The sequence below is a fragment of the Myripristis murdjan genome, chromosome 2 (genome assembly GCF_902150065.1).
Source record: "Myripristis murdjan chromosome 2, fMyrMur1.1, whole genome shotgun sequence".
Taxonomy (NCBI): domain Eukaryota; kingdom Metazoa; phylum Chordata; class Actinopteri; order Holocentriformes; family Holocentridae; genus Myripristis; species Myripristis murdjan.
The window spans coordinates 17966081-17982737 of NC_043981.1; the positions used below are offsets into that span (position 1 = coordinate 17966081).

The 16657-nt window shown below is 41.7% G+C and overlaps 1 protein-coding gene across 1 annotated transcript in view; it reads left to right on the plus strand.

Annotated features, from left to right (window-relative positions):
* The window catches only part of LOC115372234 (plakophilin-4-like), a 52223-nt gene that overhangs the window by 18524 nt on the left and 17042 nt on the right, over positions 1-16657 (plus strand). The window contains exons 7-11 of the mRNA XM_030069941.1: positions 4274-4444; positions 6012-6225; positions 8076-8208; positions 11350-11563; positions 16395-16578. Coding sequence (XP_029925801.1) covers positions 4274-4444; positions 6012-6225; positions 8076-8208; positions 11350-11563; positions 16395-16578 — 916 coding nt within the window. The remainder of the gene's footprint in view (positions 1-4273; positions 4445-6011; positions 6226-8075; positions 8209-11349; positions 11564-16394; positions 16579-16657) is intronic.

A 16657-nucleotide genomic window follows, 5' to 3' on the forward strand; every position in this document is an offset into this window, starting at 1 on the left:
GCAGGAAATGACGTGAAAAATTGCAAATAATTATTAAAAAGTTGCAAAAATGACCCATAAATGAGAAAAAGAAAAGAAAAAGAAGAAAAACAAACTGAAATGAAGCAACCAAAAAAGTCCTACAAATTAAAAAAACAATAAAAATGACCTGAATATTTGCCAAGAAAAAGTTTTTTTTTCCTGTAACACAATTTTAAGCATATAAATATAAATATAATGAGCATTTTTATTTTTATTTATTTATTTTACAATTTTCTAATAATTCTTTCTTCAATTTTCAGACCATTTCTTTCTTTCTTTCTTTCTTTCTTTCTCTCTCTCTTCCAGGTCATTTTCCTGTAACCTTTTATTGATTTCTTGCAGATTTTCGGGTCATTTCTTGCTGAGTTGCTCCTCATGTCAAGCCGGTGTTCTCGGGTTAATACTGAACGCAGCATTTCGATGCATTTCCACGACCCCTGAGCCCCGCCTCCGTCACTAATTGGTGGTCGCCCTCGGCAACCGGCCGGCTGCATGGTTTGCTGCTGGTGGAGGATTTCCTGCCGGCCGAGCGTCTCTGCTGCAGTGACACAGATTGATTTGTGCCTCGTGCCCTCTGTCACTCCTCTAAGCCGCTCCCACTGACCCATATAGACCAGCCTCTACCACACAGCTGCATAATCACTGTGTGTGTGTGTGTGTGTGTGTGCGTGTGTGTGTGCGTGTGTGTGTGTGTGCGTGGGGCTTAATCATGTCCGTGATTGCATTCAGTTAATTTGTGCAGATGAATGACTGCCTGTCCTTGTTTTGTATGTGATGTATACATTTGTGTGTGTGTGTGTGTTTGTGTGTGTGTGTGTGTGTGTGTGTGTTGCACAATGTACGCCTTTGCATTCGTGTGTGTGCATGAGCGGTTTTCATTTGTTTGTGGACTGTGTGTGTGTGTATAGTGTTGTGTATGTGTTTGTTTTCATATATATGAATGTGAATGTGGACTTGTTTGTGTGTGTGTGTGTGTGTGTGTGTGTGTGTGCGTGTGTGTGTGCGTGTGCACGTGCATGCACTCATATTGCATACCTTTGTATGTATCTAGGTTGTGTGTTTGTATTCATAAACTGTACATGCATGTGAATGTGCACTTGCGTGTGTGTGTGTGTACATGTGTTTATATAAGCATGTAAATGTGCAATCATCTTTGCTTCGGCTGTGTGTGTGTGTGTGTGTGTGTATTTATATCCATGCATGATGTCTTCATTTGCATTCATGTGTGTTCACCTTTTGTTTTGTTGCGTGTTTGAAACAAAGGCGGCACAGGAATTAGCACGTCTGTGTGTGTGTGTGTGTGTGTGTGTGTGTGTGTGAGTCGGACTCAGTGAACTAAATCAAATGCTTCTATTCTCATCCCATAAAAGATTCCTCACATGATGCTCGGTGCCAGCTCAGTGATTTTCATCCTGCCCTGCTGCTAAGTGGCCTAATACGTCGCCTAAATCCTTATTCCCAGTTATTCTGCAGATCCAGCGTAATCCCAGATTACACGGGCAAGATAAGCAATTGATGGATATACAAGATTAGGCTGTTAGTGATCGACAGCACTTGTAGCTTAGGTACGGAGACCTGGGCGGCGGCCAAAGCGGCGCCGTAAGCCCCCAGCTGAGCGCTTGTTCTGGAATCGATTGATAAACTGCAGCACACTGCATAAAAAAAAAATCCCATCTTCAGCGTTAAAATCTTGTTTTTCTTCCAACGAGGTCAAAAATCTGCCAGTGGGATGAGATAATCCCACTTGTTTCCAACACCAATCAACTTGTTTGCAGAATTTTCTTGAATCAAGTGTCATTTTCTTGATCCTGGTGGCTGATCTGTCTTATTCTGCCCTGTTTCAACAGATTTTATTTTAAAAATCCATTGGAAACAAGTGGGATTATCTCAACATTTTTTTTTATATCTTGTTTGACATTGAATTTTTTTGCAGTGTAGATACACAGTCTGGTTGTGACACTGTGTTATCATCTAATATGATAAAACGTTTTTTTTTTTTTTTTTTAAGTTTTGAAGCTGCTTCAGGGGAAATTTAAGGGGATGAGCAACATTCATAAAAGCAGCTGGAACTTGTTTCTTTCAGTGGGATTATCTCGTCCCACTGGCAGATTTTATTTTTACCTTGTTTGAAGAAAAACAAGATTTTAACACTGAATACGAGGCTGAAAGGACATTTTTTGCAGTGCACCTCTGAGGTTTTGTGCTTTACGAGCGGCCTCGATCAAATTTCAAGGCTAAACATTGGAAAAGAACCAATAGTAAGGCGATACAGCGAGCGGAAAATTTGCAGAGACAGATAATAGATTTTTGACCGAGTTGTGAATGAGTTTAATAAATAAATTAGGACGTCTGTAGCTTTGTCCACTAATGCAGTGGTGTGTTATGTTACTACAGGTGTGGTTATGTCAGATGAGGGCCCTGAAGCAGAGGGAGGTTTTTTTTTTAAGATTATAAATGTCATTATAAAACAAATGTGTGTGAAATTGGGTGAAATTAACCCCAAAGAAATACTAATTTGCACAAAATGTGAACAGGACATTTAAAACATATCATGTCAATTTTATGTTTATCCACTTGTCCCCATTAAATTAGGAAAAGTCCTTTAACACGAGGCAAAAAAACAGATGTTCATGTATTTAGAGACGTTAGACACTGCATGGAGCAGAGCTGAAACACAAACCTAGAGGCCTGATGTGACGGCTCCCCTGTTGTGTTTCTGGCTGCCATCACCTGACGTCACACACTGACTGGTGGCCAAAAAAAAGTTTACGTCACTATAAGTTGTAATGTTGCATTTCAAGGACAGTTTGTGTGTCAGTCGCTTGAGCTGCGAGTGCGGAGCTTTCCTCTCCAAATGCAAATCAAGTTGTGGTGCAAACCAGCCCTCGAAGAGAGAGCAAACAGACCCTTCATCAGCGCTTGCCGGAGTAAATAGCTTCAGCTTGTGTGACTAATTAACCCCCGGCTGCACCCGCGCGCCTTAAAGCCTCTTCACAGCAGCAGCAGCAGCAGCAGCAGCAGTGCTCTGTGATCTGGTCTCTGGTCTGCAGCTTCCCGGCTCGCTGACAGTGAGCCATTATGAGTGACCAGGACTCTTTCTCCAAAGTCCTGCAGCTTTCAGAAATTTTCATATCTGCTGCCATAGTTTGGGTGAGTCTGTGTTTTGCAAAATGTGAAGCACAACCTTAATTTGCATGACCTCGCATGGCCCCAAAATAAATACTACGTGTGCAAAATAATGACATTTCTATCCAGTGTATCTGTGTTGTTTGATAAACCAACAGAGTAGCATTCTGATTTGGTGAATGTGGTGACTGTAGTGTCCTCCATCGTGTTTTTAGGGGCATATCGAAGGGATGAACTATAAAGAAAATGGAAAAAAAAAAAAAATTAGATTGAACCTTGACCTGGTCACCTCTGTCTGACCGCTGTGGATTCATGGGAAATCTCACAGTCGTTATATCAAGAGTTATTCATGTTATTTATTTTATTTTTATTATTTTAATTTATTATTTTATTTTATTGTATTTATTTTTATTTTATTTTTTATTTTATTTTTTATTTATTTGTTTATTTATTTATTTAGTTATTATTAATTTATTTCATTTTTTTATTTTTTATTTGTATTATTTTTGACGGTGATATATTGATGTTTAAAAATCCTGCACATTTCATTCAGTAATGGTGTGTGTCGACAGGGTGTGTATTTGATCCTAGGCGTCACTGCTTCCCAGCTTTGGATGCTTGATGGGCGTGGCCACTCCTGATGATTGACAGTGGCTCTCTCCTAAAACCACAGCCAACACTTCCTGGCCGCACCTGATTGGACGAGCGCCTCACTAGTGGGCCGTCCTCTCCTGGTTTTCAAACCGGACCAACATGGCGGCTCTTTTGGAAACTTTCTTTTATGTTAGGAGAATAGCGCATCAAAATAAAGTCTGCTGGGTCTGTCTTTGTTTAGAAGTTTAGAAGGTTAGTTTAGGAGTTTCTAAGGAGTTTACAGAGGCTGTGAGTTGTGCTGGATGCCCCTAATTTGCATAAAGTAGCTGAGACCTCAACTTTATGCAAATGAGGAGACGCCAACTTGACGTCCCGCCTCTGGAAACACGCCTTTAATTAAACGGCTCAGACACAGCTCTGTGTTGTCTCATCCTGAATGACCTGCGTTTGTCTCGTGAGGACCGCACAGCCGTGATCAAATAAAAATAAAAATAAAAAGTTGTTGACGTTGTGGTGTGTTGTGCTCCTGCAGGGCTTCACAGCTCGTACGCCGCTCACCCGGGACAGCTGGACCCCGAGCTGCGGGCCGCCCTGTCCCCAGACTGCCACATGACGCCCGTGTTCGACGAGCGCTCCTTCCACAGCCCCCTGTACCACAGCCCCACCCACGACCCGCAGGGCGCCATCTACAGGACAAGCACAGGTACGACCCGGTCACAGGCTGAAAACTTGTTGAGCTGAATTTCCACCTCTCTCTCTCTCTCTCTCTCTCTCTCTCTCTCTCTCTCTCTAAGCCCTGAAGATGCTGCCAGCTGAGTCTCTGATGCTGCTCCTGCTCTTGTTTTCATGCCTTTTCACTGTTGACAGAAAAAAATGTAAGGGCTGACTGTGGCCTCGGTGCATTTTGATATTGGTTTCCTGCAAGAATTTAAGCATATTCTACGGTTTTAATCTTTATTAGTGGGTAAGAGCATCACTTGAAAGGTCAAAATATAAATAGTAAGTGGAATTAATAAAGTAAGAAATTACTCGCTGTAATGCAAATACAGAAATTATATATAGGAAGGTTATAGAAAATAAACTTTTGGAATTTATTTTAGCAATTGAAATTTTTTTTTTTGTTTAATTATTTTTGGGGGCGTGTATTTTTTTTTTGTTGATTTTTTGTGAGTTTTTTTGTTTGTTTTGGGCTTTTTTATTTTGTATTTAATTTTTGGAATTATTTTATTTTTAGTTATCGTTATTTATAAACGTGTTGTTTGTTGGTAAAGAACTGGCATCGCACCAGATTTAGCTGAAGGCTCATTTCTATCTTCAGCCTCTCTCTCTAAGTTAGAATAAAAACATTCAGCCGCACAGACAGACAGAGAGAAATCTGCAGTCGACTCAGGAACAGACAGCGGACACTGGAAAACGAATCGCATGAGGTTGACAGATGAAAAAATTAACATAAGATATGCAGCGTGAAATAAAAATTGCAGGAGATTTTGTGAAGTTGTGCAGCCCAGTCTCATTTTCCAGGCTGTGACAGAAGCTGCTGTGAAGAATAATGTTGGAAAATGCCAGAGCGAGCTGTGGTCGTTGTACTAATGATAGAAGTGGTAATGTCAGTAGTGATAACAGTGTTAGTTGTAGTTTTTCCAAAATCACATCATGTTATCTCAGAGAATTATTCAAGTGACCCCATTTCGATACCCGCGTGCCCCACAGGAGGTCCCAGTCCCAAGGTTGGGAAGCCTGGCTTAGTTTCCTGTCTGCTGGAAAGATAATTTCTCTAAAAACCTTGGTGGAAAGAGCCGTTTACAGGCCCAGGAAATGTTTTTATTATCTGTCCCTAAGGTCAGAACTTAATTAGGCTGAAACCTTTCATGTACTCTGCTCCTTGTTAATTGAACTCATCGCAAAATGATTTAAAGCGGAAAGCGCCGCTCTCCCCCGACGAGCATCAGCTGATAATGAAGGATCTCGTGGCAGACTCGGAAAAGGAGCAGCCTTTTGCTTTATTTAGTCAAGATTTGGCCCACGAGCTCGCCGGGGTTTCATGGATGGCTGCCTTTCAGAGCACTTAAGACGGCAAAACATCGCTTTGCTCTCTCTTTCATGTGATTTCTGGATGTGTTTGGCTTTTGCACATCGCTGTAAATTGCCGGCCTGCCGCTCTCATGCTTGTCTTGGCCTGGTCTCGCTTTAAAAACAGAATCTCAGCCCCAGAGAGAACAATGTCGCTAAATTAGGATTGTCTTTTAAAACATCTTTCTTCGTTCTGTCAGGTATGGCGACCCTCCAGCGGACCACAAGCCATTGCGGCACGCTGCCGTACCAAAGAAGCAGCTACGGGCTGAGCTCTGCCGCCCTGTACGCCGACTCCTACAGGGTTTCCCAGCAGGGGCTGGCCGGCGAGCCCGTCTATTCCCGACACTCCGGGCTGGTGGAGCGCGTGGCCACCCGCTCTCCGTCCATCGAGAGCATCCACAAAGACCCCCGGTAAACACACACACACACACACACACACACACACCTGTATCACTGTCATTGTGGGGACATTTTAAAAAGTAAAAAAACGTAAAAGTGGTGGCTTTCTATTACATTACTATTATATAAGCCATTCTTTCACTAACGTCTGTAAAGCAGACTGCATGGCTTGCTTGGAGTTCATACACCTGTGGCAACAGGACTGAAGGAAACACCTGAACTCAGTGATGAACAGGTGTGGCCCGGTGCTTCTGTCCACACAGTGTTTGCTGAATATTGTTTTGCAGGCTCAGTACAAGGTAAACATGTAAGATTAGGGATGTGACGGTTCAATAAACCCACAGCTCAGTTTGTATTGTGGTTTTTTGGGGTCATGATTTTGGTTTGTTTTGTACATCAGGGAGAAAAAAAACACCATTTCCAACATTCTCTGTATTTTGTCTTAGCTGCAAAAAAAAGCCTTTTCTCCACTCAGAGATTTGGGAGAACAATATGAAATCAATAAATATTCTTTCAAAGGCAAACGTTTTCGTAGACTATTTACAACAAACATAAAAATACGTTCAGTATAATCATTGATTCCCTCAGCTAAGTGTGTGGTTGGACGCTCTCATACAGCAGAGGTCTTTGTGGGGTGTGTGGTGAACAGTTTGTATTTTTATGGTTTGGTTTTACTCTTCTAATGTAGGTAAACTCTGGCATGTGTGCAAAAAAAAAATTGATTTGAAGCATCTATTTAGTTTTTATCCCCCATGATGCAGTTGGGTCCCCACAAACCAGACAAATGCTCACACTCAAACATGTGCATCATTCAACATGTATGTGGTTCATTCATAGCCATTGCATATGCAGTATATATGTGGCTATGTGTATAAATGCATATCCAGTGCAAATGTATACGCACATTCATATGCACATACATTTGAAGTGTATAAAGGTTTTTGAAGGCGTGTTGTTACAAAATAAGATATCCACTATTATTTTGAGAATTGACGCATTCTCTTATAAAACCGTTGCTGGCATGAACAGATTAGCACATTATGGGCTGTTATTAAAGGTATGAGTCATTTTATGACCTGTGCTTACACAATAATTCTGTTTTTGATGACAGAATCGTCTGTGGTTTTATAATACTTTCTCGATGTACTGCAAAAAAATATATGTACATCTCCATCTTAAGACGTTTCAGCTCATATTGGGTCTTAAAATATTGTCTTTTCTTCAAAGAAGGGGAAAAAATGCTCAGTGGGATGAGATAATCCCACTTTTTTTCAATGCAATATTTCCACATTTTTCTTGAGTCGTTTTCTGGATTCTAGTGGCTCATCTGCCTTATTTGACCTTGTTTCAACATATTTTACTTGTTCCCAGGAAAAATAAAAAAATAATCATGAAACAATTTAAACTGCAACTGAAAACAAGTGGGATTATCTCATCTCACCGGCAGATTTTTATAATTTATTTTTTACCTTGTTTGAAGAAAAACAAGATGTTGACACTAAAGATTTGACTAAATGACTTGTTAAGATGCAGATTATCATTTTTTTGTTGTTTGTTTTTTGCCGTGGAACAGTTTTCCAGTTCTTTATAAAAGCATGTCAGGAAACAAAACATCACGAGCACCTCGGGGGGGAAAACGAGGCAGCAGCAGCAGCAGCACATTATGAGTCGCTGTCCTCTGACAGACTGCCGACGCCTCCGAGCATTAGTGATATTATTAGCCTGTAACCAAAGGTGCAAAACAGCGACAGATGAATCAACAATGTCCTCGGAAACGGCAGAGAATATTGGAGTGGAAAACGCTGAAGCCCCGCCGGATGATTGGGGTGATATTGTTCTGTGTGTGTGTGTGTGCCTCGCAGGGAGTTTGCGTGGCGTGACCCGGAGCTGCCGGAGGTGATCCACATGTTGCAGCATCACTTCCCCTCGGTTCAGGCCAACGCCGCCGCCTACCTGCAGCACCTGTGCTACGGCGACAACAGGATCAAAGTGGAGGTAAAGGAACACCTACAGCCTTTAAAATCAATCAATTTTGAGACATTAGTATCCTGTTATTACGGTAAACAAACCAGATTACGACCTCAAATCTGGATTTGTGCCGTGATACAATCTGCTGTGTTGCTTTACGGCACAAAACAGATAGAGGGCGCTGTTCTTCCAGAGCAAACGGATTCTAAGGACAACGTAAAAAGCACCTGTGTTACGGTGACAGCAGGGTCAAAGTGGAGGTAAAGGAACACCTACAGCCTTTAAAAAACAAAACAAAAAACAAAAAAATATCATTTTAATGTCAGTAACCCATCGCCGTCTCAATTTTGAGACATTAGTATCCTGTTATTACGGTAAACAAACCAGATTACGGCCTCAATCTGGATTTGTGCTGTAAACCAATATAATGTGATGCTTTACGGCACAAATCAGATAGAGGGCGCTGTTCTTCCAGAGCAAACGGATTCAAAGGATGATGTAAAAAAAATCACCTCCAACATGTTGATTCCATAGAAGCAGAGCATCTTAAACAGTGACATCATCATCCTACATTAGTGGCTGTAAACTAAAATTTCAATCAAGATCCTTCATGAATCTTGAAACATCCTCTCTCATCCCCTCAAATCAAACTGTTTCTCTCCCAGACTGATGCCTGTTTGGTTTGGGTTTCACCTGTGAATGATCTCTCCCTGCTGTAAGTCCCAAACAAACATCCTATTTCAAAAGGAAATACACTCCTGGATGGATACCTGACAGAAAATGACACTGAATCCACATTTTTGCCAAGATTTGGGCTTTTAAAGGCTGTAGTCTTAAACTTTTGATCAGCTGATGAACAGCCTATTTCAGTTTAATGGTTGTTTGCAATAAATTGCTTACTCAATTTTTTTTTTGTCTCACTCCCATTTCTTCTTTCTGCATTTTGAAGCTCTACTTAGAACCTTCTTAAGAGCCAACAGTGCAAAATGTAAATTCTTGCAATTTCTCAACTGGTCTTAAGATTTTAATCAGGAGTGTACATCAAATCAACAAAGTAAGAGTCCGTTTCATGAGGTCTTTAGCAAAACTTTCAGCCTAAAAACACCAGTTCCTGCCGGCTCAGTCACTTAACATGAAGCATAAAACCAGAAGATTTGTTTATTTTTTTAATCCTAATTAGCCGCGTTATTGTCAACAAGGCAGGCAGCGGGGCAGACGGGAAATGTGGCTGCATTCAGATCAGATCCAGAAACACAGTGTCTTCCTGCAGCGTTGTGTGGAGGTGTGTGTGTGTGTGTGTGTGTGTGTGTGTGTGTGTGTGTGTGTGTGTGTGTTTATTTGTGCTCTAGAACATAACCACTGTGAAAACCCAGTTTACCCACATTCCCCTCAGGGATCAGTGAAGTATTTCTGATTTTGATTCTGATAAAATAACGTTTTATTTCCCTGATTCACCGCTTTGCTCTCACGACCGCCGATCCCTCTTGTCATTCACTCTCTAGCTCACTCGGCCACCGCTGCTCTCTCTCTCTCTCTCTCAATTTCTCTCGTCTTATTTCAAAACTTTACTTTTAGCGGTAACGTCTCTGTACCGCCTCGTGCTGCAGCGCTGCATGCTTAAAAAGACTCTTCTCCTTCGGGATGTCTTTCCTCTGATAGCTTACGTGATTGGCCACTGCAGCGTGACATCGGGTCGTGTTCCAGCAAAAGTTGAATTTTTTTAATTTTTTTTTTTTTTTTTGCTGAACGCTGTGCCGTACACACTCCTGCAGCCTTAACACACGACGAGCAGGACTGGCGTTTTTCCCACAGTGCTGGATTTGGTCTGAGCGCAGCCTTAACGAGGAGATAAATTAGCACTAACAACACCTCTGCTGTGAGAACGGGGCGGACTGTCGTCTCCAACATGATCTCATTTTGTAGTTATTTTACCGCCGGTGGCAAATGAGAGGTGGTGTTTTCAGTCGATGCGGTCGAAGGCAGCTGGACCGGTTTGATTTCCTGTTCGCTGCTTGTGTGTGTGCGTCGCGCTGCTGCACCTCCACGTTTTGATTCAGCTGGTTAAAGCCTTCAGGGCTTAGTGGGTTTGGAAATTTACTTTTGTGATGACGTCTGCCAAACTCTCGGTCCTGAGCTGCCGAGCCGAACGCCATCTGCTCCAGAAAAAAAAAAAAACTTTAAAAGAAATGTTCTGCCAAATGTGCTGGTGCACCGGCGAGCGCGAGCTGCCCACTGAAAACGCTCCGGCTTTGCTCCGCTTCCCAAGCAATAAATAACTGGGCTGCAGCGAGTGAGAGAGCGAGTGCCATTTCAGTGGCGTTTGGTTTGGTTTGGTTTGTTTTGGTGATGAGCTTTTAATCAGCCTCCGAGTACCGCATGGAAACCTGCCCGCTTTTTTTGCCAAATCGGTCGAGGTTTGAGCACGGAAGCAGAAAGAAACAGGGGAACATCTGCTGTTCTCCAGAGACGGATTTATTTCGACATGCTACTGAAACGCTTTTCAGCATGCCGCCGTGTTGTTCTCCCCCTTTCAAGTTCACAAGTTTAACTCCAAAACCCTTTCTGCTCTTTTTAGAAAGTTATTACCACCTGTAATACATTTGGGGAATTTTTCTTGAATGATAGCATTATTATGTTGCAAGCAGATACTCAAGGCTGCCTTCATTAAAATTTTACAAGATGTGCTTTTATGCCATTTGTCATGTCAAAGAAGGCGTTTTTTCAGGTGGAAGATTTTGAAATTTAGTCTGAAGTTACATTTTAAACATGAAATTGATATTTCACGCAGAGAAACTTTGGAAAAAAAAAAAAGTTTTGCTTAAATTGAAGAAGTTTAAATCCAACATCTTACATATCTGTTTTGGAAATTGATGTTTTGCCACCTGAATATTATTAGTGGTGTCTCAGAAATAAAGATTCAGAAGAAGAACTCATTAAAATCAGCTTAGTAATGGCAACTGATGAAAGCACTGCAGAAATAAATTAATTCCACAATGCCGTTTCCTCTTTTTGACAAATAATGGCCTGTACACATCCCAGTGCCTTTTGAAGTTGAAAAGCAGAATTTTAAAATACTAATTTTGGTGAAGAATGAAATTTGATTTAGTCGTTTAGTCTCTTCTCCGTGCACAGCTCTCGTGACTGAAATGTGCCTGACCGTCCCTGCAGGTGTGTCACCTGGGAGGCATCCAGCACCTGGTGGACCTGCTGGACCACAAGGTGGCCGAGGTGCAGAAGAGCGCCTGCGGGGCCCTGAGGAACCTGGTGTACGGCAAGGCCACCGACGACAACAAGGTGGCGCTGAGGAACTGCGGCGGCGTGCCGGCTCTGCTGCGCCTCCTCAGGAAAACCACCGACAACGAGGTCCGGGAGCTGGTGACGGGTACGTCTCACCTGTCTGTGGTCCCTCACAGGTTTGTCCACAGGCAGAACTCACAGTGAGGAGCGCACGTCAGCAAAGAGCACAAACAGGAAGAGAATCGATGAAAACCTGCCCGGCGGCTCAGAGCGTTCGCCCGGGTTCAGATATGTGCCCCGTCTCTCCTCTGTGTCTGGCTAATAAAGCAGAAACGGCCAAAAAATAATCCCCAAAAAAATCAATGAGAATGTTCTGGAGTGCTGAAAGCAGGTGGAGGTTTGTGAAATGGTTTGGATGAGAGCGTATCCCAGGTCCCACGCTCCTGTCTGCCCTCACTGCCACTTCATCACGACATATTTTCAAAAAGCATTTCTTATATTATTTACTAAACATGTCACTATCAGGTTATGAATTTGTAGTTTGTCTTACAGGACCAACAGCAACACTATACAAATAAAACGTAGTATTATTAGTAGTTGTAGTGTTCATACTAGTATCATATGGTAAGGGACTGTATATTTTGGTCTGTGTCTGTCTGCAAATTATGGATTTTGACATTTTGAATTAAAACCTGACTGGCCCACCACAGCGCCACCACCAGGCCAACGTGCCAACACAGCCTCACGTTCAATATGTCAGACACTGCCGGGTCAGATTTTGACAAGCCTTTGGGGAATGATGTGTTTTTACAGCGATATGCAGTATCTATAAAATGCAACTGACTGGTCCACCACAGCGCCACCCACAGGCCAAAAAGTCCTCCATCTTCAAGCAGCCAAATATCACACATACAAAAAAATAAAATGAGTAAATTGCACCAAGGCAGCTAATTTTTGGGGTATTTTTCTGGCAATTTTATTATAATTTAATTTTAATTATATAATTAAAATAAATATATATATTTTTTCTTTTGCACTATTTTTTTTAATTTTGCAATTATTTTCTTAGATTTTTTGTAATTTTCTGTCTTTTTTTTTTTTTTTTTTTTTTTTTTACTACTTTCTTGCTTATTCTCAGGCTATTTCTTGCTAATTGGTCATCACCTTTTTTCCCCATGTCTAAGAAAAAGTGGTGGCTGACGTTCATGCCAACACCACCTTTGTTAATGTTTGGCTTTGTTAAAAAAAAAAAAAAAAAAAAAAAAAAAAGCATGTTTGAATAAGAGAGGATCTTTGGAAGCTGCTTGACCATAAACACCATTTCAGATGCACATGCACATATATCAGATTTAGCGTTTTTTGTTCATATAAAAGAGGTTTAGGTATTTTTCTTCTTTTTTACATTGAGGGAATATGATTTTCAGTTTGAAAAATCACACGGAGGGAACATATAATATGTCAAGTGCATCTTTTTTGCCTCAGAGAGGGAAATTCAGGTCTCAGCCGCACCCACAGCCACAAAACCTGTTTCAAATCAGAGGAAGGAGATTACATAATAATGAAACTGGGAGTGTGGGTGTGTATGTGTGTCTGTGTGGCTGCGTGGGCGCCCGTCTGAGTGACTGGCTGTTTCGTTGACTGACCGCTCGTCTGTGTTGGTGTCTGGCTGGCCGGCTGGCAGCGTATTAATCCGTGTAGCGGCTGTTCAGTGGGAGGTGAGAGCGGCAGCAGCTTAAACACTCAGCTTGCCGTGTTGACAGAGCAGATCTCTGCACAGTCCTCGGGACAGATGCTAAGATAATGTGCTTTGGAAACACGACGCAGTTGACGGCTCCGTGGACACGCGCGCCCACCAGGAGACGTGACGCCGCTCGACGGCTCCCAGGCACAAACAAAAGAGGAGAGAGGCTGCAGGCGGCTGGAATGCCTCTGCACAGACTCTGTTTTCACAATTAAGCTTGGGTTTTCAATTAAAATGTTGCACCTCGCACACCGGCAGCTTCAGACGGCAGCAAGAAGCATCATCAGCTTGAATCATGAAAACCTCAGAACCCAGAAATCTAGTCCAGTCAGACTGATTTATCAGGTTATTGATCCACTGGGCTGATATCTGCCTTCGTTTGAGTATTGGCTATCAGTAATTTGTCCAAAATGTCCCTCTTCAGTATCAAAAAGGTCATTCCTAAGAGCTTTTTTGATGATTTATAATATCATTTGACAAATATTCTCTACTCATTTTGTTTACTCAAAGATGTCATTCAGATATGATTCAATCTAGTAATAGTTCCCGTGGTTATTTATTTATTTGCATTGTCATTTTCAATTTTAAAGTTATTGAATATGAATATTTGGGACAAAAAAGTAGGCACTGGCAGCTTGAGTCAAAAAAAAAAAAAAAAAAAAAACGAAAAAATCAGAAGCAAACCATAACAGATGAACCTCAGTGAACTCAGTAACCTCAGTCGATGTATTTACAGGCGCTCCCGGGGCTTTCGGGACCCTTTTTCGTTGCCGTCGGTAATCCAGGGCATGGATAAGCACTCTTGAAACAGGGTGGTCCTTCATCTTTTCTGAGTTTATATTGTTGGTTAAATCCACCGGTATTATCCATGTTACACAAGCCAGAGAAACATATTAAATTGTTTTCAGCCACAGCGCAGTATTGGAGCTCCGGTTTTGTTTTTCGATGCTAAAAGAGTGAAAACCTCATCGTGATCGTGGCCGTTGTTTGGATCTGAACAAAACTCTTCATTTACATCAGGTCATATTCCAGCCCTGGCTCCGAAAAATTAAGTTCCCATTCATATTCTTAATTAAATGTAGGGGGAGAAGGGATTTCATCACGGATTACATTTGTTTCTGATGTATCACAACATTTCTAGCATATTTAAAATGTCTTGTGTATCATGTCAGGCGGCATTTTAGCCAGTTTTGTTACGTTTAGCCACTAAAACTACGTGGTTAAGGTTAGATTTAGACATAAAACTACTTGGTTAAGGTTAGGGTTAAGGGATTACATTGTTGTGAAATGTTACAAAAAAATATAATCCAAAAATACAAAAATTTGTCCCCTTGAAAAGTAATTGAAAATGCAATTTAGCTGTATGGCAATGTAATTTTTACCTTAAAGAAAGAATTCACCCCAGACACACATACACATTAAAAAAAAAAAAAAACATTTTTCCACGCGCCCTCTGGTGCAGACTATCCTTCCAGATTGTTTGTGTGTGATTTGTTGAGGTTTCCAGTTTGTCTCCCTTCACCGTGACACAGTGCAGCTGGGTGGGGATTCTTTGGATCTCAAACTGTCAAAAATGAATGTGGAAAAACTCAGCAGCAGCAGCGGTTCACAGCTCTCAGGTGCGAGGAACTATTTCCTGAGGAAGAACACCAGCAAACTGTATCCCTCCGCCTGTCATTCATACTCCTTTGGGGGTGGATGCATACAGTTTTCCGGCGTTTGTTGGCTGGAAATAATTGCCAACAAAACTCTTTTGTGGTTTTTATTTGAGTATCCATGTCATAGCTTTTCAAAAGAGCTGTTCCTGTTGAGTTTTTCACACTTTGGACAGTTTGAGCTCGACAAAACATAACAAAACAGTCCTCGTATTGAAGTGATGGGAGACAAACTGGAAACGTCACCAAATCGCAAACAAGATCTTTTTTGTATTTTGGGTAAACTGCTCCTTTAAAGTGACTGTACACTTGGCAACTTTCCACTCTGGCAGCCCCAAGAAATAACTTTTTTTTTTTAAAGTCTGAAGGTCTTCATTACCAAGGAATCACAGCATCTTGTTTGTTTGTTTGTTTGAATCTCCAGCATCTCCGTTTGTGAGTTCGGCTGATAAGATTTCTTATAGGAGATGTTTTTGCATCCTGGTCTTGGCGCATGCAGCTTTTTTACCTCATGTAGAGCAGGCCACCAACACTGCCAGGGGTTTGATTCGCACTTGGGTCACCCGTGCTAAAAATATTTGCACCCACAGCACTGTGAGGAGTTTGGGAAGCCTTCGCTAAATTGGATGTGTTATCCTCATCACGACTTTCCTCCTGCGAGTGTCAACATGTCCTTCACCTGTTAAACATGTTGCTGTTTTTTTTTTTATGTTTTTTTTTTTTTAGAATAGAACAGGACTTCCAAAAAAAAAGCTGGCCACCAACCAAACTGGCTCGGCGCACAGACAAAATTAATTCACAGCCAGTGACAGTTTTAATTTAGAGACGTTCAGCTCCTCACCGGCTGTAATTTCCCACATTTCCAGCAACGAGGACACCAAACGGCTGTGTGATCGTACAACTAAATTATGCAAGAGGAGGAGAAAGTCAGGAAACGCATTGATATTGAATCTGATTATGTTGATTTGATGTGTTTTATTGGCATGAATGCTAAAGAACCGTTGTTGTCAAAGCAGAACAATCAGCAATAAAATAAAAAAGACAATATAAATTTGATAAGTACATCATATCTCATTACATCTAATCACATAAAATGAAATTAAATGAATTAGAATAAAATTGTGATTATCAAATTTAAAGTTTGCTAACAATAAAATATGGCCTGAATAGTTCTAATCAACTTTTTCCTCTAAAACATTAACCACGTAAAACGGTGTTGCCTCCTGCTCGGCTGAATGTATGGATTGTGTTTCCTCTGATAAACAGTTTTTATTCACGTTTTTAATCTCATTTCAAGGTCTGGGATAGTTTGAGGATTGTATTTAAAGTCTGAAAATTTTAGAGAAATGTGTTGTTTAGTCCCGGCACAGAATCTAGATCCAGATTTTGCAGACCAACACTAATCATCTGCCCTGTGGTGATAGTTGTTGTTGTGAAGGCTAATGTTCAGCTACGGAGTGAAAAGGCAAAGTTTACATGTTTGACACCAAGGAAATCTTCAAATCCAACAAAACAAGCTGTGGGATAATCTTGGAATAATCTCATGTATGAACCCGGTGCTCCTCGCTCTGCGCCCGCAGGCGTCCTGTGGAACCTGTCGTCGTGCGACGCCGTGAAGATGACCATCATCCGGGACGCCCTGACCACGCTCACCAACACGGTGGTCATCCCGCACTCGGGCTGGAGCACCGCCCCGCACCGCGACGAGCACAAGCTCAAGTTCCACTCCTCCCTGCTGCTGCGCAACACCACCGGCTGCCTGAGGTGAGCCACCGAAAAACAAACGCACCCTCGACTTTGAAGCATCATCAGTTACGTTCTTAAAGGAATACTCCTGAGACCA